Source organism: Podarcis erhardii (assembly GCF_964252035.2).
Source record: "Podarcis erhardii genome assembly, chromosome: 1".
In the NCBI taxonomy this organism is placed as follows: Eukaryota; Metazoa; Chordata; class Lepidosauria; order Squamata; family Lacertidae; genus Podarcis; species Podarcis erhardii.
This window is the reverse complement of record NC_138497.1, coordinates 68381116-68407122: the sequence shown is the minus strand read 5'-3', so window position 1 is coordinate 68407122 and position 26007 is coordinate 68381116. Positions and strand designations below refer to the sequence as shown.

The 26007-nt window shown below is 41.5% G+C and overlaps 1 protein-coding gene across 9 annotated transcripts in view; it reads left to right on the top strand.

The window, feature by feature from the left end:
* The window catches only part of TEAD1 (TEA domain transcription factor 1), a 178673-nt gene that overhangs the window by 57900 nt on the left and 94766 nt on the right, over positions 1-26007 (top strand). For all 9 annotated transcript variants that reach the window (XM_081879020.1, XM_081879019.1, XM_081879027.1 and 6 more), the window contains one exon: positions 11627-11880. In XM_081879020.1, the coding sequence (XP_081735146.1) occupies positions 11733-11880 (148 nt within the window). In that variant the 5' untranslated portion in view covers positions 11627-11732. The remainder of the gene's footprint in view (positions 1-11626; positions 11881-26007) is intronic.

The following is a 26007-nucleotide window of genomic DNA, read 5'->3' as shown; positions in this document are numbered from 1 at the left end:
AATTGTCCAGTATTCTCTGAGGCAGGGGCACTAATTACGTACCCTGTCCTAGCCACATAGAAGGCATATTTAGTGTTACAAACCTCATAAAGCAGATTCCCTTGGAAATCATGAAAAATATTACAAATATATAATTTGGGATTTCTGACAACTGGATCCTGAAACATTAGGAAGAAAAAAAAGGCTTTAAAAAGGTCATACAACTCATTTCTGTGTGCTGTGAGAGAAGATTCCTCTTACTTAGAAGCATCCATAGCTCTAAGAAAGAACATTCCGGAAATTTCTAGGCTGTTTTGACTCACTCTCATTATACATAGGCAGTTCTTCTAAAGAGTCCTTGTAGTTTCTTGAGCGAAGGTCCCAGAACGATGCTGCTCTGTGTCATGCCTTTGGTTTACATTTGTTGCAGGATTACATTTAAATCTCCACAGTGCTAAACCATGGGTTAAACATGGGCGTCACCAGTATGCAGGTGACATATAGCTCCCCATTCATAGTTCAGTTGAAGGGAGCTAGTAGAAGTTCTGAACTTGTGCTTGGGAAGCTCATGTGACTCCTCCACTCAGTCCAACACACTAATGTAGACTCAGGTCATATCTTGCCTACCAGACTGATCTAATGAGAAGGATAAGGAGTGATGTTGAGCCATATCACAGCCCCCTTTAAGATCTGGAGCCTGGAGTTTCCCTTTCTCCCTTGATCATCAGAAAATAATCTGTGGAGATAAAGAGATACTTCTTCTCTCACTCCCCATAGCAGAGATCCAATGTGGGACTGGATGCACTGCCTCTTTAGGGATAGGGATAGTTCTCACTTCTACAGTGATGCCATGGGGACGAGTGAGAATGGGAACATACCCTGTTTGGTGCTTGTGGTCTGTATGTTTGCACACATGCATGGGTGTAGGTAGTCTTGTGCTGGCATGTGGCCCTTGGAGAGGTGGCTAATCATCAACGTGGCCCTCAAGCCACAAATGGTTAGCTATGACTGCTCTAGCCAGTGCAGGTGTATTGGGCAATATCTACTGCCCAAGAACAGATGATAATTTCACATGCAACTCCAAGGCACTTGGATGCATGGAAGCTGGCCCACTTAAATGCTTGTGCATATTCCTCCATCAGAGCGATCATTCGGCAACTATTGATGGCCGTCATTGTGAATTCACTCAAGGCTCTTTTCTTCTATAATTCTCATTCAGTCACACAAACAGGGGCCACTTTCTCTAGTGCTATCGCACATCGTGTGCCTGTAGTATATGCCTGAATACAGCAACCAAAGGGGCAGGATGAGAATCATCTGTGCAGTTGCTTGCAGGATTCACGTTCATGGCACAGCCATGAGGAGAAGCTCTGTGGGGAAGAACTTCCATAAAATTCAGGCCTCAGTTGGATGTAATTCAAGATTCTCATAGGAATGAATGGCATACATTACATTGCAACCCAGAATATTTAGAATAGGATGACATAAATGAAAGGAAACAAAAAACAAAATTATTATTAGCAGAAATTTGTTTGGGGCACCTATTGACTGTTTTCTGTTGCAACCATATTTTGTATGCTTTGTGTTGTCTCCTCTATCTCAGTCTCCAAGGTTTCACAATCCTGGTGAATGCCAGCAGAGTTATTTTTATAGTAAACTGATACCTTAAAAACAGGACTAAACTACATAAGCAATGAGGAGATGAAACAAGGCTGCCCACATAAATCTGAACTGGTGACAGAGGGTGCTTCACTGACAAGCGATAACTGCAAGGGAAATGTAGGCTGAATACATAACCTATGATATTGGTTTTGGTAAATGTCATTGTTGGTCATAGAGTAGGATGTGTTTTAAAATGGATAGCAATTAAAGATCACCACAATGTGGGGTTTTTGAGATGTCTTTGCAAGGCAGGGGTTTGTGTAGATCTGTGTTTATAATTCGTAATTGAATTAATTTATGAAACAGCTTTGATATATGTCTCAAGGCAGCTTATAAGCATGCTGCTAAAACAGTTAAAATATTTTTAAAGCAGTACAACAACAAATGGAACCTGAGGGATAGCTTAGTTGGTAGAGCATGAAACTCTTATTCTTGGGTTGTGGGTTCGAGCCCCATGTTGAGTGAAAGATTCCTGCACTGCAGGGGGGTTAGACTAGATGATCATCGTGGTCCCTTCTAACTCTACAGTTCTTTGATTCTGTGATTCAAGTTGTAGGAGCTAACAGTCTGAGAGCATTTTCATGTAGGGTTGCCAGAATCTACAGTGTCCTGTCATTGTTATCGCTGTGGAAGTACAGTGGTACCTCAGGTTAAGTACTTAATTCGTTCCGGAGGTCTGTTCTTAACCTGAAACTGTTCTTAACCTGAAGCACCACTTTAGCTAATGGGGCCTCCTGCTGTCACCGCGCCGCCAGAGCACAATTTCTGTTCTCATCCTGAAGCAAAGTTCTTAACCTGAAGCACTATTTCTGGGTTAGCAGAGTCTGTAACCTGAAGCCTATGTAATCTGAAGTGTATGTAACCTGAGGTACCACTGTATGTCTGAAAATGGGTTCCATGGTGTTCTGTAGATATGGGAGCACATTCTTGTAAAGGCGGGGGAAGGGGAAGAAACATGAGGTGCAATATAAATAAGTGATGGAAGTAGCTGATTAAATAATAAACACATAGATAATAAATACACAGACCCAGCTATGAAGATGATATCCCTAACCTCTGCAGGATGCCAACACCCTAGTTTTCTGCCTGCTGGTGGAAAGTGACTTTATCTCTTCTCCTAACAATCTGTGCATCTTCCTACAAGGGAAACAAAGGTTGAGATAAAAAGAGTGAGAAAGAATGAAATGGCAAATCGATTGCCAGCAGTGATACCCAAGCTACACATCCAGGAGTGGACTGTGTATGAGCAAGGTGTTTCCTGTGAGACGGTATTTTTCTCTAGTTTTCTGGGAGGGGGAAATTTGACCTTCTTTGCATGTTGAAAAACTCACCTCTTTGCCATCCTTATAAAGGATTTTTGAGGATGTGGGTTGAACCTATTCTTTTTTTCTCCAACTGCACTTTTTAATGAGGGTGTCTAGAGGTCTGCCTTGGTTATCCATTGTTGTGGAAATAAATAACTAGCCAAAGGGCTGTTGTAGCAACCTGTTTTTTAAATATTGAATACAGCTGGCAGGTTCAAAGGATGGCTGACCCACATGGTTGGCAGGCTGCCAGAAGGCTTATATAGCTATCAAGTGCAAGGCTGGGCTGTCGCACCTCTTTGCACCTGCTGCCGGAAGGCTTTTCCCACCCATGTGCAAAACGTAGAGTGGGATTTGTAGACAGCTGGTGCCAGCACAGTCTGGTTTGCCTGTTTTGCTAGGGAGATGTAGCTCAGAGTGCCTTGGTTCAGGTTCAGTTTAGACATCAGGCCAAACCAGTTTGTAGTCACTATCATTTGGAACCTAAATCACAGCTTGAACTTTCAGATGTATAGGCAAACCACAGTTTGGGTTGCCACATGAAGCCCTTTCTTCACATTGCCCTTTGCCTTTCCTGCATTATACCAGAATCTAGGATGTTGTCCCAAAGTGCTTTGCCTTATCCAGGTGCCGGGAAAGTGGTACCTTTATTTGCTAGAGTGTTATTGCTGGCTGTCTACTTATGGTCTTGCCTGCTCAAAAAGCAGCCTTTTGTTTCATTCAAAATGTTTCATGTGGCCCTCAGGAACTACAGTGGTACCTCGGGTTAAGAACCTAATTTATTCTGGAGGTCCGTTCTTAACCTGAAACTGTTCTTAACCTGAGGTACCAGGTTACTGCTGCTGTGCTGCTGCTGCACGATTTCTGTTCTCATCCTGAAGCAAAGTTCTTAACCCGAGGTACTATTCCTTGGGTAACCTGAAGCGTCTGTAACCCGAGGTACCACTGTATTCCATCTCCCTAGTCTGTTTCACAGGGCAAAACTTTCTCATGGCAGGGGTCTGTTTCTAGAAAAAGAGAGAAGCATGCCAAGGCTTGACTCTATTTGGAGACAGTACCCTCAGATCTGCAATCCCTTGTCCCACTCCTTTGCCTGGCAGAAGAAATTCACCTGCTCAGGGCACTTTAATACATTCTTAGATCGTATATTCTGGAGTTGAATGCTAAGATTGAAAATAGATTCCCAGGCTCGGCCTTGGTGAACCCATGCACAAATTTAGCAAAGACTGCTGGTCATGTCAGGCCCACCTTGGGCATATCGCCACCTGGGCACATAACAATACAACATGAGGAAGCTACACTGGATAAGATGCTTATGGGCAGTGCTTGCTTACTATTTGTGCTCCTCACTGTATTGCAGAAGTACAATGGGCATTAATGAAAATGGGCAGGCTATTGCCATTCATTTTTCCAAGGCAGGCAGAAGCACAAGCTGCTGCATTAGTACCTGTGGGGCATATGTGAAGAATCTGAAGAAAAGACAGTAAAAGGTGCCCAGAAAGAGAATGCTATTTCCAAGTGCAAAGGGCTTGATGTAGCTGGTTTGGAGAGTCACAAGGGAGGAGGGAAGGGCTCTGTGTAGAACGGAGCACATATTTAGGAAGGCAACATATGGCAATCAGCCAGGGAATGTTTTGGGAACAGCAATACCAGTTGAATCTCTGCCCAGCTTTTACATGTGCAGCTGCACATAGGTCCATGATGGAAAATGAGAATGGGGAAAGAGCAGCGCTGGAGGATAAAAAATTGCTTTATGGTGCATTACACCAAATGTTAAGGTGACAGTTGTATCGGGCTGGTGTGTACACATGCACACACTTGCACACGTGAATGGCACTGATGTTTTACTGGGGCTGACTTTCTAGTAAACATGCATAGAATGGACGCAATGGTCCACCCATAATCAGGTGTTTCATGGCTGTAACTTCAGACGCGCAAAATTGTGAAGAATGGACTCGGTCCCTATATGGTTAAACATTTCTATAGAGGAATTTCTGCATCTAAAAACACAGGAAGAGATCTGTGGGATCAGGCCCATCTGGTCCAGCATCTGGTTCTCATAGTGGCCAACTAGATGCCTGTGGGAAGTCTGGAAGCTGGGCCTGAGCACAGGAGCATTCTCCCCACTTGCAATTCCCTGCAGCTGAGATTCAGGTACTGTCTGCAACAGTAGATTAGCTTTTCCTGTTAAATCCCACCCAATTTGAAACCATGTGTTCCAGTTATAAGGGCCCATTGCAGACCTGTAACTTCCTTTTACTTAGGTAAGCGGAGAATGAATGAAGGATATGCCACAGCACTGTGTTACCCTAGCTTGGTGACCATGTTTTCCAGAACCCCTGTGTGTTTCAATATTACCCTTCCAAAGCTGCCTTCCTAATGAATTTTGGCATTCTTTTACTGACTTGGTCAGTGTTCTGTTGCCCATATTTATTTATTTATTTATTAAAATATTTCATACGATCTACACCTGAAATGTGGAGGTTAGGAATGGGGTAAGCCAAAGACATTGGTTTGAAAAACTCACATTAAAGTTTTCCAGTATAGATGTAAAGGTAAAGGGATCCCTGACCATTAGGTCCAGTCGTGACCGACTCTGGGGTTGCAGCGCTCATCTCGCTTTATTGGCTGAGGGAGCTGGCGTACAGCTTCCAGGTCATGTGGCCAGCATGACTAAGCTGCTTCTGGTGAACCAGAGCAGCGCACGGAAACACCGTTTACCTTCCCGCCGTAGCGGTACCTATTTATCTACTTGCACTTTGATGTGCTTTTGAACTGCTAGGTTGGCAGGAGCAGAGACCGAGCAACAGGAGCTCACCCCGTTGTGGGCATTCGAACCGCCAACCTTCTGATTGGCAAGCCCTAGGCTCTGTGGTTTAGACCACAGCGTCACCCGCGTCCCTAGTATAGATGTAGGCCACCTCTAATTGCAATGTTGGAGGAGAGAGTTAATGCAAGAGCTGCAAGTCTTATTTGAGCTAGGACCTTCCAAAACTACACAATCACTTCACTGTGCTTTTGTAGTTGTCTTTTTTAAAAAACAAACAAACCAGTATATCAAGTTTTAGCACTGAACAGCAACAGAAGGGCACTTTTCAGTAGCCCCCTTTGCTCCCTTTGAAAAACACTCTTGAGTTTACCCACCCAGAAAGGCATGCTGGCCTGATGGCCTTGACAGTCACTATGTATTCCCTCCTTCCCTTTCAGACTCTGGGCAATTTGAGGACTTTGTCCTCACTTATGTAGTCATGTTGCCAAATCTAGGTGTCTACACTGCATGATCCCTCTTGGCTGGTATTACATAGCAAAGAAAGAATCCCCAAAATAGAATTTGGGCTGAAATCCCAGCTCCACTTACCTGGGAATGGGCCCCATTGAATTCAATTGGACTTATTTCTCAGTAGATGTGGTTACAATTGTGCTGTAATGCAGCAGTAAGTCAAAGCTACACAAAAAGGCACAGAAAAGCACAAGTCTACTGAGAGTTTTCTTCAAAGGACTTTTCACACTCATTGAGAGCTCCATTTTTTGCCATGTAGATGAATGTGAAAATTTAGCACAGCTCTAAAACTGTTTCTCATGAACTAGGTAATTATGCTGCACATGAAATGATCGTGTGACGGGATACTTTTTGAAAGACTTATTTTCTTTGCAAAACTTAGCATACAACTATTCCAGCAGAAGAGTTCTGCTGTACTTTTGCTTGTGTCGTGACTTGCAATTTGCCCGAGTTTTTACAGTCAAGTAGAAAATATGTCTTAAATGCAGAACTAGCTCCCCCCCCTCCATTTAAAAGCAAGTAAGTGGGCAGTGAGCCAGATATGCTGGAATTAGGCAAACAAAAAAACCCGAGGCCTTAGGTTGTATCCTTAATAGCACCGTGGTTGGGAGACTGAGTGTGTCTGTAAGGAACAGGTTAGCAAGAACACTGTGGTCTAGTACAGGCTAATATGGAAACCAAACTTTGCAGTGGCACTGGTTCAAATGCCAGGGCAACATCTAGAAATCAGAGCTCTTTTTAATTTCATATTATTTTAATTAATAACCTGACATTAAGCCATATTTACTTCTGGCAATCATGGGGGTCAGATTATGCTGTTTCAGATTATTTTAATGAATAAGGTGATGAATTAAAAAGTAATTGTGTGAAATCATATGCAATTATAAAAGTTATGGCTTTAAAAAATAAGATCAGATTGTGTTAGCACAATCGGTAGAGCATGAGGCTCTTAATCTCCGGGCTTGCGGGTTCAAACCCCACATTGGGCAAAAGATTCCTGCATTGCAGGGGGCATAGGAGCCAACTCCGGGGTGTGTGGGTGGGTGCTTGGGCACCCACAATAATATAATTGTGGGGCACCCACAAAGTCAATGAGAAAAGCCAGCAGGTGGCAGCTGTGCTGCCTCTGAGAAAGAAGCAGCTAGCTAGCGAGGCACCTTTTTCCTCAGGGAGGAGCTCAGAAATGGAGGCAGACAGACTCTGCCTCCGCCTCCAACTCCCCCAGAAAACAGTGCTTCGCTGGCTATGGAGAGGAAGAGGAAGAGGAGCAACCGCCGGCCACCGCAACAGGCATGTGCGTGTGATGTCACACTTCAGAATTGCGTTGGCAGGCACCCACAGTCCTAAGGGATAGATGGCACCCCTGGCAAAGGGTTAGACTAGAATGACCCTCGTGGTCTCTTCCAACTCTACAGTTCTACGAGTCTAGGAGTAGTAAAGGAGACTTCTTATTCTTTTGGACAGGGTGGACATGCACTCAAGCCAAAGACTATGGGAAGATGGTTGAGAACACTATAAAAGGAAATTTCCGAGTAGAATTTATTGTTGGATCCTTTATTTTCACGCCTTAACTTTGCTAAAGAAGAAATTGCCAAAGAGAGTGCAGTGTTGGTATTGGACATGATTTAATAGAGTTGGCTAAGATCAAACTTGGAAGTGGTCAGCTAAACTGTGGGAACAAGACTTCACTTTAGCGTTGGGGAATGCTAAGAATACAAGGCAAGAGTAGCTCTGCTGGATCAGATCAAAGGTCTGTTTAATCCTGCATTCTGTTCTCACAGTGGCCAGATAGATGTCTACAAGTAGGGTATGAACTTGATAGCACTCTTGTGCTCCAGCCACCAGTATCCAGAGGCAGACTGCCCAAATTACACCTGGGGGACTCGAGTGAAATTTGAACTAAGCGTATACAAATTTGCTCATGCGCTTTATCACTACACTACTCCATTGCTTAGATTTGTGGTTTTTCCAGTAGCATCATTCTTTCAGCAAGTAGTAGGGATTAAGACAGAAAGAGGAAATCTTCTCACTTAATTAGATTCATTATTTTTTACTTCTCCTTTTCTAACTGTGCAAAAAGGAAGTAAATGGTGTGGAGGTTTTTTTTCTTTTTTTGGGAACAAAACTATGTTTTTACTAGACACTCACAGATACATAGTGCAACTCTACTGCAGTCACAAGTTCTCAAAAGGGAACCACAAGCTATTTATTGAGATTTCTTTCATGGTAAAACCATATACTAGGGTGCTTCTTTTGTTGTAGAATCACTTGCTCACAACCTGACTTTCTTTATCCAGTTGACAGGGAGGAAAATTGCATCTGCTGTAGTAGGCTCCATCCATTGGGGTCTTCCTGACCTGGGTTGCTACCTTGCATATTTCAAAAGTCAGTGGGTTGAACTGCCTGAGGAATCTTAACAAAATCACAGACTTCAAATGTAAATGATAAATTGCTCCATATGTACTAAATTGGTTTTTTAAATAAAAGATTCAGCGCTTCCTTTTTATAATGCATTCTTGTATTTTCTTTCTCAAATACAGATGCTAAATAATTTTATATCACTAATTGGGCTCAGTTGGATAATTACATACTGATTTTCTGAATTTGTTAAAAGGCTGGCCATTCTTGTTTGCCGTGGTTATTTGCAAACAGGTTTTGCATGTGTGCAGAGTGTTATTAATGAGAGTGCATTTGTAGAAATAGGCTTGTGTGTTGGATATTGAATGCATCGTTTAGTGATAAGGTCAGACAATAAAACATGTTGATTTGTGTATATTGAAGCTGTATATCAACTGAACCAAATGCTTTCTCCACTGAGAAATCTGAGAACATAAAGTAACCAGGTGTAAATTGCTTGACTTACATCTCTGCATTTATTTTAAAAAAGGTTAAATAAGCAATATTTACAATTAGACACACCATGTATTTTTGATGACCCAACTCACATACGAATTCTAATATATTTGTACTTGAGGATTATTATTTTTAACAAAAAAATTGTTTTCCTTCACGAATGAGTCTGATTGTGAATGATGCCCCAAATTTGACAGTGATCTGTAGGGAAAGAACCTAAAGAAGCTGAGAAGTATAAGCAACATTGTGGCTTTTGGAAGCTGCTTTGCCTTACTTTATTGGATTTTCAAAGAATTAATCCAGATTATTAAAATGATTTTCATTTTCCCAAATGTACTGAAGACAAAACAAAGATAATGCAGATGACAAAGTCATCTCCTGTTCTTGTTGAAGGGAGGATTGTAAAAAATGCAAAGACCTTGCAAAAAATTGGGAATTGCTCAATCACTGATCGTTATCAACAAATAACAGCCACTGTAGTTAACAGTTACTATGGTGGCAGGTGGAAGTGAGAGCACCATATTCTCTGTAAAGAAAGGGGTGCATGTATATCTGTCTGCTCTAAAGTAGGCATGTCTCTGCTTGCAACCTCTTGTGCCTGCAGAAAAGGCCAAGGCAGTACAAGGCAGAGACTGGAGATGTTAGCTGCCCTGGAAATGTTGATATTGAACAGTGAGATATTTGACAGATTTATATCAGTTTTTAAAACTTTCAGCAGTCTCCTACCAGTTCAAAGCAGATCTTGTCCATAACCAGTGAAGCCATCCAGCTAGATGTATGTTTCAGTGTGGTGTTTGCTCAAGTTTACTTGAGTGCAGCACATACACATGCATTCCTGTGTGTGTACACACATCAGTGTTCGGTATATCAATATCCCTGTGTGTGTGCTTGGGATTTGTATTGGGATGGTCAAGTAAAAGTAAATATTTTAGATACCCTTTTTTCCATAAAAAGATTTGAACCTAGAAAGTTTGCTAGTATGTGTAGCAAAAGTAATATAATTTCAAAATTCTGCTTTCCCAAAGAGTTTCTTCATACTCAAGCTAGCACAGTACAAGGCTTAGGCCTCAGAATTCCTTCAATAAAAACAAACAAACAAACAAAAACAAAACCCATACAAAAATTAAAAACAGCTGTAAACAATTTTAAACAGTATTCAGTCAGTATTCACAGACAAGTGGAATTTCTATGTGGAATTTGTTAAAAGTTCATGAGAATGGATTTCCATGTGGCGGCCCAGAAGTATACAGTTCATCTGTGCAGGGGTGTTTGTACGTGTGATCCCTGTGTCTTGTGTAGATGCAGTGGCTCAAAGAACCCTAACAGCTTGTTCCATACTAATATAGTAAGTTCTCACCTCCTTTGTATAATATCCATCTGAGAAAGTACAATCCTGGAAACAAATATTTCAATATCTGATTTTTGCTTACGGTCCTTATGCCTGATGAGTCTCTTGAGTTCATAGAATGCAAACATTCTAAAAGAAATTAGTTTCTTCAATCAGAACTTTCATTCTCTCATATTTTTCTTTAATTTACGTATTATTTTGAAAAAAGAAGAAACCTCTTAGTACTGACACCTGGATTATTATTTTTTTAAGGAAGCTTAAATTGAAGCAAATGTTTTTGGGAGGTTGGTTTTTCTTTTAACCCAGTCTTTGTCCACTAGTGTACATTTTGTCCTTAATGATATTCAGCTATGCTTTGACAGGTTGAGGCAAATTAATTCCTGATGCTTTCTTCACCATCCTTAGTGGGCTTACCACTGTGAAAAACTCAGCCTGATACCACAGTCTTTTGCCTAGAGCACACCTTCATATCAGCAGTACATCTCCTACAAATATAAGAGAAACATTGATGTTATCTGTGAGTGGAATGGAGTTAGCAGGTGCTGTCATATTAGATTATTTCTTATTACCTTGATTCCACATCTGGAAGTGAGATTTTAAACCCCCCCCCAAAAAAAACTTTGTTCTATATCCAACACTTTTCTGAAACAGGTGTAAAATCTGGCCTGGTTACCCTTTCCTTTAGGTGTCATTTATTTTTAAACTCTTGGCCACCTTTTCTTTTTCGGGCACGAAGTGTGCCATTCATATAGGTCAAGTAAGGGAAGTGTGCTGATTTTCCATCTGTGCCAGAACTCCTGAGGTGAATTAAAATAGCATAATGGCCATTTTTAAATAGAACAGTTTCCTTAGATGTAGTCTTTAGCTTCTAGAAACCCTTATAGTTATTGTTCGGATGAAGACAGTGGAACCAACATATTTGTTCCAAACTTCCAGTCTTGTAATAAATATATTACACTTGCTGTGAGATTAGATACACCATGAAATATTCTAACCCATTTATTTGTTAGATACAGACAAAGGTAAACTGGCCAATTTCAGTCTGGTTCTACAGAGTAATAGAACTTGGGGCTTATTTTCCATTAGTTCTCGGTCTTTAAATTCTGTAATAACATTTTGTGGTTCTGTTGTACTGGTTACTAAAACTAGTCAAGGAAAATTAACCTAAAACTCTTGTCTTTGCTGTTTCCCCCTTTTTAGATTTATTCTCTTAAAGCTTCCAGGCTAAGGCTTGGAGAACCCAGCCATCACCATTGAGCCCAGCAGCTGGAGCGGCAGCGAGAGCCCTGCCGAGGACATTGAAAGAATGAGTGATTCTGCAGATAAACCAATTGACAATGATGCAGAAGGTGTCTGGAGCCCAGATATTGAGCAGAGCTTTCAGGAGGCACTAGCTATATATCCCCCTTGTGGGAGGAGGAAAATCATATTGTCTGATGAAGGCAAAATGTATGGTAAGTCATACAGATCCAGCCATTTTGAAAACAATTCAATAAATATTATGTAAAGTTGTTCATGTGTACAGATTAAAGGGCCACCTTCTTAAGAAATAAGCAAGTGCTAGCCATCATTATTGGGCGAGCTAATGAAATTAGAGGCATTTCGTTGCTGCTTTATATCAGGACGTAACAGAAGGGAGAATGACCGCACTGACCAATAATTTTAAAAAGGAGAAGAAACTCCTGTTGTGGTAGTTTGATCTGTTGTAAAAGCGTGGCGAAATCTAAGCCCATTCAGAGCTGTAAAGAAACTATAAATATCACATAATGTGCATTAGATCAAACTTGTGTGCATCGTTTTGCTTTTTCTCCTTTTTCCTGATGGAGCTGAGAATTCTATGGAAGTGTCTATTACAGGATTTTTAGAACTGATAAATTGCTTCTTTATATTAATCTTGAAGGTTTCATCAAAAGCTTTAAATACTTTCAGATAGTTTTGTGTGTTTAAAAGAAACATGAAATATTAATTCATAAAGTGGTATCCTTGTTTATATTGAAAATATATACATCACATTAAAAAATGTAATCCAACTTGAACTTGTATTTGGCAACGTATTTGTAAGAGCTCAAGGGTAGATAAAGCACTTTTATTGTATACAGTTTATTGTAAGTTCACTAACTTCCACCATCGTTTCAGTTAAGGCACCATAGAGTCTTTTCTTCCAAGTTGGGCTGCCATAGACTATCAGTTGTGCTGACAGTATTTCGTACATATATTTGATGTTTATCCCAGCTAGGGGATAAGTTGTTTTTACTTTTTGTTCTTTCCGAGTTGCTCCAGCTAATCTCTTGACTTTGGAGACTTAAGCTTCTTTTCCCTTTCCTTCAGTCCCTTCCCTTTCAGAAAATATTGCTGACTGCAGAGTCCCCCCCCCCCCCCCGTTCTGGCTTCTCGCATTGTGGAAAGCAGATGGCAGGTTGTTGCTGTGCTCTTTATTCTCCCCTAATCACTGAGTGTTTAGCGATTTCTGTCTTTTGTGCAGCTGGGCTTTCCAAGCGATGCGGAATCCTTACCTGATGAATCTTTCTGTGAGCATTAGAGAGCAACTTATTCCTCCACAATTGCAAATATGTTTCGCACAATGGGGTGTTTTGTCTTGAAACGCAGGCTCTTCCCCAGAAAGGATCAGTAGGAATCTGCAGAGCAAACTAGCATGCACTGTAAGTGGAAAGCAGATGGTATTGCAGCTGCCACCAGCTGTGTACCCCCCTCCCTCTCCCCCCCCCCCAGTACTGGTTGGATGATGTAATGGAAACAAGGGAAAAAATTCTTTCTGTGGTGTTGGAGTCTCTCACAGCCTGTCAGTGTCACAGAGAGGGAGAAACAGACCTTAAGGCGTTAGTTTGCAGCTGTCATGTGACCCTTGAAGCCAAATGAAACATAATGTCTGGAAAAATAGGCTTCTGATGAAGCATCTCAGCTGCTGTTGGCAGAAACTTTCGAGGCCTCCTTCCTCCGGCTGCTGGATTCCCCCCTCCCCTTCTTTCAATTTGTATCAGACACCACAGTCTTCCTTCTTCCCTTGGCTTCCCCTCCCGACACTGGTATACTTCCGTCATTTTTGTTATGTTTTAGTGATCCATGTGGTGATGGTAGTTTCTTATCACAAAATGAGGAGAAATTTGTTTTATGTGGTGGTTACATTCCCTGAAGAAGAATACCAAGAGGTTTTCTACAAAGGAGGCTTCATATGATTAGGATGTTATAGCCTGGTACCTGAAATTCCTTTCCTCCCGCATGGAACTAACTGTATTATAAATTAATTTTTGAAACAGGTCTTTTTCATGTGGTGCATTTGGATCTGTTCTTATTATCATTATTCATTAAATTTGTATACTGCTCTTCATCCAAAGATCTCAGGTTCACAGCCTAAAAATACGAGACGAAAACATAAAATACATAATAGAAACAAGAATGAAAGCAAAACAAACCAATACCGCCCCGAGTAGCATTATTTTTCTATAGTTGCCTGACAAGAGAGCAGTTTCCACTAGAGCTTGAACCAGGTAAGATTTGTCCAATAGCAAATCCAAAATAATTGTAAAACTTGAGAAAAAGATCTGGGTGGGGAATTCATTATTATATTTTATTTAAAATATTTATTTATTTATATTTATTTAATATTTATGCTGCTTTCAATGTCCTTTCAAGGTGGCTCACAATTTCAACCATAACACAACACAGCAAATCAGCACTATCAATGTAGGCATGATGAAATAACACATTTTTGTAAAACAGGTTCCCTTATTATGTGCACTCCCTGATTGTACATTGTTTTATTGTTACAGAAAATCAAGTGGCACCAGTGATGAGGAATACTGATAACTTGAACGTGCTTCACCTATGAAGTTGGTCTGAAAATCACAGAAAGCCCTAGGCCCGATTTAAAAAGGTGTGTCATCACACCCTCCCTAAGACTTGATAAGGAGGGAGCTAGTTGTACCTCAGTTCTACAGAAGAGTTCCACTTCCCCATGCCACTGACCCTTGCGCTACACTTAGCAGCTGGAATGCAAGAAGGTCTCCCCAGCAGTTCATAAGGCCTTTTAGCATATTGGCATCCACAGGAGTGGTGCTACAGGATCCCAATTGAAAGCAATGCTCACCACTCCTGGAGGCGGTGTTCTGCATTATATCTGCAGTTTTCAGACCAACTTCATAGGTGGCCACACAGAGTGCATTTAAGTTATCGGCGTTCCTTACTGCTGATGCCACCTGGTTTTCCTGTGACAGTGTACAATAAGGGAGTACCCACAAGCAATGAACCTGTTCTTTAAGAGAAAGTGCAACCACAAATCCCAAGCATAAGAAACATCCACCAACAATGCCTGCATCTGGCTGGATTTCAGCTTCAGTATATTAACCTTCATCCAGCCCACTACTAGCCCCAGACACTGGTCCAAAACTTGTACATCTTCACATGATTCAGATGGTATGAAAAGAAGAGAAACTTGGTGGCACCTGCATATTGGTGACATTGTGCCCTCAATCCTCAGAATGACAGTCCCCAGTGCCTTAAGGTAGATGTTAAAGAGCATAGGGGCTAAGGTGGAAGAGATTTGAGTATGTTTAGAGGAGATTGAGAGGAGATGTGATAGCCGTATTCAAACATCTAAGTGGCTATCACATAGAAGATGGAGCAAGCTTGTCTTCTCTTACGCCCAAGGGAGTAGGACCTTGAAATAATGGATTCAAGTGACAAGGAAGGAGATTCCAACTAAACATCAGGAAGAACTTCTGATAGTAAGAGCTGTGGAGCGGACTCTTTCAGAAGGTGGTAGACTCTCCTTCCTTGGAGGTTTTTAAGCAGAAGTTGGATGGCCATCTGTCAAGGATGCTTTAGTTGAAATTTCGGGGGGCTGGACTAGATGACCCTCAAGGTCCCTTCCACTCTACAATTCTATGATTCATTGGACTCCCACAGCATACTTGCAAAAGGGCCGGTCAGCAATTTAGCGAATATATCAAACATGCATTTTTATTTAATTGCTATTACAGAACTGCTATACACAGTTTAGATTTTTTAAAAAAACACACATTAAAATTCAGTTGGTATTTTTATATTGTGGCAATTCAGTGTTGAGATTGTAGCTGAGCTTTGATTTAAGGTACTGCCATAATTCTGAGGGAAAAGAGAAGTACTCTGGGGAAATGCAGATGACTGCGTTAGCAGAATTTATATCCTGACTCTTTCTCATTGGATGAACTCATGTTTTCATTCTTCAAGCTGAGCAACTGCTTTGTAGTGTTTGAGGATTTATTGAAACCATGCTATGTTTTTGAGGACTTTATAATAGAGTCTTATGGCCCTAATAGCATAATTGTTCTCCAAGGATTTTGAAATCAAAACACTGTAAGTGTTTTTAGATACCGTGTGGAATAATAATAATAATAATAATAAAAGAATACCTTCTGGTGGCATTCTAAGCTTATTTATAGCAGAGATATTGCTTATTTCAAAGCTTTGACAGAGTTTGGAGTATATGGTAATTTGACAGCCACCCATGAACCATTCAAGGCAGAAGTTCAAAGTTAGTACCAGTTTATTTTCTGGTTGAAATTGTCTTTAAAGTGATAACCATCAGAGCAAAGAAAGTGGGATGGCAGTAGCTATTTTTTGATGGTAGAGGTAGGGAGAAGAAGTGGAGAAAATCCGACCCAACTAATTAAGAGGTTGCTGTAGATCCTCTTAAATCTAATGGATGTTTTTTAGTCCATCAAATGTTTTGCTCCTTCCAAAAGTTTCACTTCTGGAGACTCAGGGCTAAAGCGTTCTGACTGTTTCAGACTTTTAACCTACCCTGTGAGTTGTAGGTGTGCCACCCAGGGCTAATTGACTCTGAATCATTAGCAATTCATATGTTGTTAAATAATAAAATCAATCTCTTGAAAAGAAAAGCAACTCTTAAGTCAAGCAGTCAACATTTCCTTTGTGAAAATTTTGTTGTGTGGTAGCTACTTCTGTTGATATTTGTACCATGACAAATACAATTAAAAATACAGAACATTTCCTTTGATTGTAAATCTTGACTCTGGTATTATTCTCATTCATTAAATCCAGTAGTCATGGCCTTTTGATTGAAAGTTAGTTGGCTGATCTGTATTTGTGGTTAGCTCAAAGTGTTGGCCTTTTTTGTTAGTTTTTTCTGGTGATCCCTATGCACTTTATTTTCAGGATACTTGCCTGTATGCGTCTCTCCTTCAGAAGGACTATATCCAGAAAAGGCACTAATTTTATCTGAGCACTATTTTGATTTGTAACCTGCATTTGTCAAGGAATTATGGGTTACGGTTGCTTTGGGCTTTATATGGAAAACATAAATTGAAGGAGTGGGGAGAGAAAGAAAGGTTAATGGAGGATTAGACTGGCACAGGTGTGAGACGTATTCTAAGACAACACCTAGAGTTTGGGTAATGATGATACTCTGGTGGTGAGGCAAGTTTGTCATGAATTTACTGCTCTGTCAATGAAGTTCTAACTGGCCTCAATTTACCCTTCGGAAGAGTGTAACATTCAAATACTTTGAACGCTGAAGGTGCACCAGTAGGGTCTCTGTGTGTTTAAATTTGAAGATCTGCTACAGAGAGGTGCTGACTGAAAATGAACAGACACTTAAAGGGGAAAAAATGCATTCCCAAATTAGCCGCAATCTGAGTTTGTATTGTACCTGATTACTGGCATCAATGATATATTTCCATGCCTCAGGTTAAAATGCTACTCTTGGAGGAGTCAAATTTTGCATCCCTGGTATGAGGCAGTGTTATTTTAAAAGCTTCATTCATATGTAGAATTATTGCTAAAATGTTTTGTAGATGTCACTTTTTTGAAATAGGAGAAACAAAATGTTTTAAGTTGTCATAATTGTCTGATTCACCGCTAAGTGTATGGGATTTCCCCCCCTCTTGTTCGTTTTAACTTCAAGAAGTTCCATTTTCATTACTACTGCTATAAAAATGTAAGTCATAAAGTTTGCACAGCATTAAGGACAAGTATATCTGAATCCAGAAGTAGCATTGGAAGAGATGAAATGCCAGATGTGAAGTATTGGGTTGCATGTTTATTCAACTGTTACTGTAATCATTGTACAAAGATGTAGCCTTGCAATTTCTGTCTCACAGCAACATACACAAAATACACCCCAGTGATGAGGCCTCTCGGATGGTAGCTGATGGATAAGTTACAGTACACAAACCCGTCCACACGTATTTTGGCAAACTAAATGATTGTTATGCAGACATTATAATTGTTTGTTCAGTTGTTTATTTGTCACGCTTGCATTGTAGAAGACATCTGAAGGCAGCCCTGTTTAGGGATGCTTTTAATGTTTGATGTATCATAGTATTTTAATATTCTTTTGGAAGCCGCCCAGAGTGGCTGGGGAGGCCCAGCCAGATGGGCGGGGTATAAATAATAAATTATTATTATTATTATTATTATTATTCTGCCCCTTTGCTAAGCAGATCAGTAGTGAACATTTCTTCCCCCATGTTATTCTCACAACAACCTTGTGAGACACCTTTGGCTGGGGGAGAGGGAGGGAGTCATGACTAAACAGGGATTTGAACGTAGGTCCTTATGGCTCCAACATGCACTTCACATTTGTTATGACACACTGTTTCAGCTCATGATGGCTACACTATGTGGGCCAGACCTGCATACTTTGAAATCAGAGGTTTGATCAATGTGCAAAAACGTTCATGAAATGAAATGCAATTTCCAACAAGCTTATCCACTAACAGCAGCAGCAACAACAATAATATCCTGTCCATTTGGCTGGGTTTCCCTAGCCACTCTGGGACTGGGGTATCAATAATAAAATTATCTTTGCTTTGTATGAACAGAAGAATAGACTGCATTACTATATACCAGGCATGTCCAACAGGTCAATCGCGATCTACCGGTCGATCGTGTGGTGTCCATGGTAGATCGCGGTTGATCGCGTGACCATGAGCAATCGTCCCCCCCAAAAAACCACCTCAGCAAGTTTGGCTTTCCTAAAAACAACTTTATCTCACCCCAAAAACGCTCAACAACTTTGCCTGGCAATGGCAATGGGTAGATCACAGCCAGTATTTTAATACTGTGAGTAGATTGCTGTCTCTTTTGTTTTGGATGTGCCTGCTATATACCAAGTGAAGGAGAAGGGAGATATTGGTAGTGGTCATGGGAGGGAAGAGGGAGAAGGGAGGAGGTCACATGAACCTCCAATAGCTCCTCCTACTGCTTTTGTGTGCAGGCTGCTGTTTACCTCTTTGCCCACCTATTGGTCCTCCACATAGGGATGTTCCCTGCCCATGATAGACAGGGTCATGCCATAGAGCTTTTAAGTGAATCTACTTCATGGGTAGGCAAACTAAGGCCTGGGGGCTGGATCTGGCCCAATCGCCTTCTAAACCCGGCCCGCAGACAGTCCGTGTGTTTTTACATGAGTAGAATGTGCCCTTTTATTTAAAATGCATCTCTGGGTTATTTGTGGGGCATAGGAATTCGTTCATTTCCCCCCAAACAATATAGTCTGGCCCCCCACAAGGTCTGAGGGACAGTGGACCGGCCCCCTGCTGAAAAAGTTTGCTGACCCCCTGATCTACTTGCTCATGTTAGCTACTTTAGCATCACTCCTAATAACAGCAAACTGAGCTGTGACTGAGAATATAAATAAGGATAATTTTTATTTTTGGGTAGGCTAAGTATCTGCGAGTTCTGAAAGATCCAAAACATGTGTCAAAATACTGTGATGGCTCCCAGTTTGTGGAATTCTCTTTCCAGGGAGGTTCGTCTGGCACCTTCATTATTATAGGCGCCAGGCAAAAACATTCCTCTTCAGGCCTTGGGCTGATTAACAGTCTATGTCAGGGGTCAGCAAACTTAATGCGCCTCGGGTTGGTGTCTCCAGTGCCGATTGCGTGGAGGGCGGGGGAGCGCATACCCATATGCGTGCGCACACACTATTTCTGGCGCACCTCCGGGTCGGAGGAGTACTGGAATTAGCTTGTGCGCATGGGCAGGGGCCTCCTCCGACCCGGATGTGCACTGGAAATAATGCTTGCACATGTGCAAGTAACGCTTGTGCATGCTCACAAGCTATTTCTGGGGCTCCTCTGACCCGGAAGTGGGCAGCCGCACAGCACCGGTAAGAGCGGGCAGCGGTGGCAGGGGGCGCCACGGGCCAGATAAATGAGTCCCTCAGGCTTTATCCTGCCCACGGGCCTTAGTTTGGGGATCCCTGGTCTATGCCCTCTTAAATGTGTTTGTGGGAAGTGGGGCATTATTGTTCGTTTCATTCTTGTTCTTGTTTTTATTATGTTTTTATTCTGAATTTTTATGTTGTGAATTGCTCTGAGATCTTTGGATGAAGGGTGGCATACAGACTTAATAAATAATAATAATAATAATAATAATAATAATAATAATAATAATAATAATATCTGTTAGCTTTCTGAAGGGATTAAATCGATGTCTTCTCTTTTCTGCGATGCTGAATGTGATATTTCCGGAGGAAAGCTGGCCAGACGTTCACATGCTAACGCTATTACAATGGCACTGTTTGTGTAGACAAAACAAAAGAAGTTTCCCTTCTAGTGTTCATGTAAGGATGAAATTGGATCCAAGGATTTGATTGTCTTCAAGAGACCTGAAAAAATCCACTTAAGACATGTTGTCAACCTGCTTTGACTGGCGTAGTTGCAGGTAGAGATTTTGTCCATTGAAAGAAAAAGCCCTGCAAATGGAATACTTTCTTTTAAAATATTTGAATTGTACATGGAATCTTTTGCTTGTTTCCGCACAATCTGTTCATTTTAGTGCAATTTCCCTTATCTTTCCTTAATGCAGAAAGGAAGAGTGTGCAACAGGAATTTGCTTGTACTTGATTGTAGCCTACCTGCAAAACAGCTATAATGTAGAGGTGGCCTTTCGGTAGCTGAAGCAGGGGTAATAATAATAATAATAGTAGTAGTACTAGTAATAATAATAATAATAAATTTCATTTATAAAGTGAAAATGTGTTTTTCCCATAAGAAACATAATGCCCTTGGAAAATGATATAATTAGTATATGCTTTTTGACACTTAGGACATCTGGTTTTAAGGCCCTGCTGTGTCCTTGTTTTGTTTGTTTGGTTATTTAACTGCTTTAAAACAATGCTTTCAGGGGCAAGGCAATATTTTTGACCTCCTCGGGTGGCGCTGTGGGTAAAACCTCAGTGCCTAGGACTTGCCGATCGTATGGTTGGCGGTTTGAATCCCCGCGGCGGGGTGAGCTCCCGTCTTTCGGTCCCAGCTCCTGCCCACCTAGCAGTTCGAAAGCACCCCTAAGTGCTAGTAGATAAATAGGTACCGCTTTACAGCGGGAACGTAAACGGCGTTTCCGTGTGCTGCGCTGGTGCTGGCTCGCCAGAGCAGCTTTGTCACGCTGGCCACGTGACCCGGAAGTGTCTGCGGACAGCGCTGGCTCCCGGCCTCTTAAGTGAGATGAGCGCACAACCCTAGAGTCGGACACGACTGGCCCGTACGGGCAGGGGTACCTTTACCTTTAACTCCCATCAGCCCTGGCCAACATGGCAAATTGCAAGAAATTATGGGAGTTGTAGTCCAAACACTACACAGGAGGGCCATAGGTACTCCCATCCGATTTTAAGGTGTTGACAACTAAACCCAATACAGGGTTTATCAGATTCAAATACAATATTGGATGAATTATTGTATTTTAATATTTTGCCTTTCGAAAGTTGTTCTATAGTGGCACCTGCTAGAAAGATTGCCTCTACCCAGGTATTTAAGCAGCCTGACAGCAACTGGTGACAGGTGGTCACATGCTCTTCCCCTTTTGCCTGCTGCTGTTGGTTCCTACTTTGGACCTAGAAGCCCCTGGGCAGCTTTGCCTGAAATTACCATTGCACCATCATATTGAAATGGGTGTACAGCCGTTTGTTATCCTGCCTTGATCAGCTGAAGGAAAGGAGGAGGATGAAGCCATACATGAGGTTTGCATAAAGAGCTAAAATCTGTTTTAGTTCCTGCAAGGGGGTCATCCAGCCCTGCCCCAATGGAAAGGTGAAGCCCCCTTACTTTATAAATGTCCCCGTATAGCACAGTGGGGCAGGAGGAAGTTTTGTTTTGTTCAGAGGAAAGCTTACAGCATTTGGGGCTTTCTAGCTTAGTGAAAAGGGAAGTAAGATGTGTTTAAGATGTAATAAGGTGTGGAGAAAGTGGATCCCATAATTAAGGTGTGGAGAAAGTGAACCCATAATTAAATTATGAAATTTGCTCCCACAAGGTCTAATGATGGTCACCAACCTGGATAGCAGTGGCTTCTAGCCTTGATGGCTTTCCCCCCCTTCACTGTCAGAGGCAGTATGAATAACAGTTGCTAGGGATCACAAGCAGGGAGAGTCCTGTTGCCCTCCTGTCCAGCTTGCTGGCTTCCCATAGGTCTCTGGTTGGCCACTATGAGAACAGTCTGTTGGACTAGATGGTGCCTTTGGCCTGATGCAGCAGGGCTCTTCTTAGGTTGTGTTCAGCAATGGCTGCTTTAGTGTCAGATCCAGTTCTGACACCTGTGTGAGAGTACCACCTGTGACCTTATCCCAGGACTAGGATGCTTAAATATACTTCCCCTTCAGCATGGTAGCTCATATGACCATAAGCCACGAGCAGATGTACTGAATCTTGAAGGTTTACTCGCATGTAACTAGGTTTCAGTGCTGGTTAGGCAACTCCATAGTGCACTTCCTGAAACACCAGGAAACTTGTGTAGCCTAACGCAATGTTTGGCAGGCAAGATTGGATGTCACAAAGAAGCAGACAGCAAGTGAAAATGAGAGAGAAAATGAATACAACATTTATTTAACTGGAGGCATATGATGCCCCTATTCCAAAGGGAGTACGGAAGTGTAAATAAATTCAAGAAATGAAGGTGTATTCTCTCAATATATATATTTTTGGTCAGTATCATTTTGTTTCAGTCTTTTCAGAAAGTTTTATCTGTCTCCACTAAAAAACAAAGGCATTGTGTGATAGAAATGAGCTTCCTACTATTGATTCCTTATGCCAAAAATATTATGCCTTACGGCTGGGATTAAAAGTTGTTTTGAAAAGGGACTTCACTGCTGGAACTTCACACTGATTTCTACAAATTTCCCGACTTGGACTGCTCTGCTGTGATACACCCTGCTGGACATCAAGAAAGAAAGTCTGACTGGACATATTGGAGGGGGGGGTGTGTGCAGACAAAGCCCTGACCTCACTGTACATGTCCCAAAGGCACCACCATAGTATGATTCAGCCCAAGGAAATAGGGATATATTTCAGCCTACTAGAATAATCTGTGTGCATAGCACGCTGAACTGCCACTTTGAGCGCAAAAGCACAGGAAAAATATATGCCTCTTGTCTTCTTCACAGGATTTGCTCCCTGAAATGTGGCTGCAGACAGTGTTGTATGGGCCCCTGTGCTGCTATCTATGGAGGGATGAGTAGGGCTGGAGGCAACGTGACTCATCAGCCTGTTGTCTACCTCATTGGACAGCCAATGCTCCCCCTAGATTTATTTTAAATTGCTCACATTGTTTTGTCTGAGTTCATTCTCTTTGGTGGAAGAGTAAATTAGTTTTGGTGACCCCTGGGCATGAAGTTGATGGCTTTCATCATTTGTACCCAGAGTCCTTTGTTTTTCAAAGTATCCTCCTTCTCTCTCTCTCTTTTTAAAAATAATTTTTATTAACCAACCAATCAAATCAAATCAAATCAAATCAAATCACATCACATAAATTCTGAATTACAAAGCCGAATTTTAAATTTTTGTTGGGGGGACCCATATTTCAAGTTCCAAAGGGGGATTCCGATCATCTTCTTGCTGCTGTGTTAATATCCACCAATCTGTCCAAATAATGTTCATAATTCTATCCAGTCTTTTCTTGCTGTTTCCACATCTCATCTTATTTGTATATTTTTCTTTTTTTCTTTATGATCTCTTCTGATAATCTCCTTAAGCAGGTAAACACCAATTATAATCCTGTGTGAATTTTTCCGTTTGTCCAATCATCATATCAAAATGGTTTCCATATATCATCACTTTCATAAATAACAGCACTCTTTCCATCATTAATCTCGCAAATCTGTCGCTCTTTAGTCCCTCTGAGGAGGTTCACCCACAATATAAAAACAGCTCTGTTCCTCCTCCCAGACTTAAGTCTTCTGACAGAACTTGCCAAAATGGCGACGGTATTTTTTGCTGCGTCATTCCAAAGCTCTTATGCTTTCCACGATCTTCTTAAAACATGCTTTGGTTAGAAAATTATCTCCACACAGTCTTAAATCCACAGCTTAAGTCATTTAAACGGCATTTCTGACTTGTGACTTGTGTGGGGGGGGGGATTCTTGGTTAATCACATAGAGAAAAGAAAGGAAAGTTTTTCCCCATCCAGTCCCGTTGCCGAACATACCGAGCCTTGGTGTGTCTTCTCATGATTTATTCTTGTTCCCTCTGACCCGTCTTGTTTTCAGAGATCTCTTCAGTTAGCAGTCTTTACTCCCCCTTCTTCCTTGAAATATGTGCATTCGCTTCCTCCTAATTGTTTCTTTTGAAGTTGCTGCAGCTAGAGGCGCGAATCAGAGACAGCGTCCAGGAGCGCCGAGATCCGCACAAGGGCTTTCTGCCTAGTGCCCCCACCCCCACAAATTCGGGGGTGGTATAGGGCACAGCAGGCAAGGGCAGTCCCCCCCACACGCTTGGGGGGGCAGGGAGGCTGTTTACTCCCATCACAGCCTCTTAATTACCTCGTGTGGGTCGGAGAGATGTTATTGTCAGCCATCTTCCGATGCGCCCCTAGTGCCCCCCCCCAAGTATCCTCCTTCTCAGTATGGAAGTCCCACTTTGCCCTTCTGGCTGATAGGAGGAGCTTTGACTGAGTACAGCCCAGTGGCTTCACAGTTGAGCAGGACTTCTATGACACCACTTTTGTCAGTTTCTTCTGAAGAAGATAAGGAGCCCTGTTGGGCTAAATCCACCTAGTGCAGGTTTCCCAGACTTGGTGTTCTACTAGCATGTTGCCAGGGGCAGATGGTAGCTGTAATACAATATATGTAGGGCTCCACTTGAGAAAGGCAGATCTAGTGGGTCTACCTAGCTTGGCTTCAGAAAATTTACAAGCAACTACTCAGGATTCTTCTCCAGCACAAGTATTTGTAAAGGATCATAATATTTTCTTTATGTACTTTATTGTTGTTTGGAGACCAAAGGCAATTTGATGAAAATGAAGTATTGATCACCTGCACCAGTAATGACTTTTATTATTTCTGTCTTGCTTAAAACTTTGTATTGTACAAAAATATTAAATGCACATATGGAGAAAGAATTGGGTAGGGCAATATTTTCATCTCAAGGAGTTAAAGGATGAAACATTCTCTTTTGCTGATTGGGGGAAAAACCCACAAAACACAAAATGCTGTAGCTCAGTACAACCTGCCCATGTGTTCTGAGCATGTGAGGGGTTAGCAGGAATGTGTCATTGGAAATTCCATCCCATGAGTGTTTTGCACATGGCATTAAAGCGAGAACAGGCCCATATATGCTTACTGTTTTCTCACTATATACAGTCAGCTTTTCAAGCATGAAACTGAAGTGGCCAGTTTTAACAGATGCCTGTTACAGATACACATTTTCTCCTAATGTTGTCAAATGTCCTCTTAACTACAGTGGTACTTGGTATTCAAATGGCTTGGCTCCCGAACAAATCTCAAACACCGCAAAGTGTTCCAGTTTGTGAACGTTTTTCGGAAGCTGAAACGTTTTTCGGAAGCCGTTTTTCCTGCAGCCAATCGGAAGCCGCATCTTGCTTTTTGAATGGTTTTGGTAGTCGAATGGACTCCCAGAATGAATTAAGTTCGAGAGCCAAGGTACCGCTGTATTTATTTTGATTCACTTTTGCTGTGGTTACATAATCCTTGTGTTTTATGGTTCTGTGACCATTTTGGTCATTTTTGGCATACCTCCCTAATATCTAATGGAAGAAGAGTGGTTTTAGAATCTTTATTTCTGCTATATTGGAAGATCAGAATTAGGGTGTTAATTGTCTGTCAGACTTGATAAAAAAACAAAAACAAAACAACATCGGTTTTCTGCATTTTTTATGCCTTACTCTAAATAGCTTATGGCTCCATAATGGAGGCTTGACATTTGACAGCAGCTCTGTGAGGTAGGATAGCCTTATCAAAGACCTTTGTGGCAGCCTTCTTGCTGGCTGAGGCTGATAGGAGTTTGTAGTCCAAAACATCTGGAGGGTACCAGGTTAAGGAAAATGGGCATACAAAACTGTCAAACAAAAGTCTTATTGAGTGCTCACAGTATATGGAAGCAATAGTGTTTTGACTGGATATTTTCCTACTGAATATTCTGGGCTATGTGAGTATGGAATGAAAATAAAGCCCTGGCATTTTAAATCTATCTACCTTTGCACACTGATAGGATTCAGAAACTGTTGGTTCCAAAGGCAACTTCTAATTTACTTTCAGTGTGAGAAGGGGTTGCTCTGAATGGATCTGAATAATGTCTCAAACACAACTGACCCAAATTCATTTTTGCTCA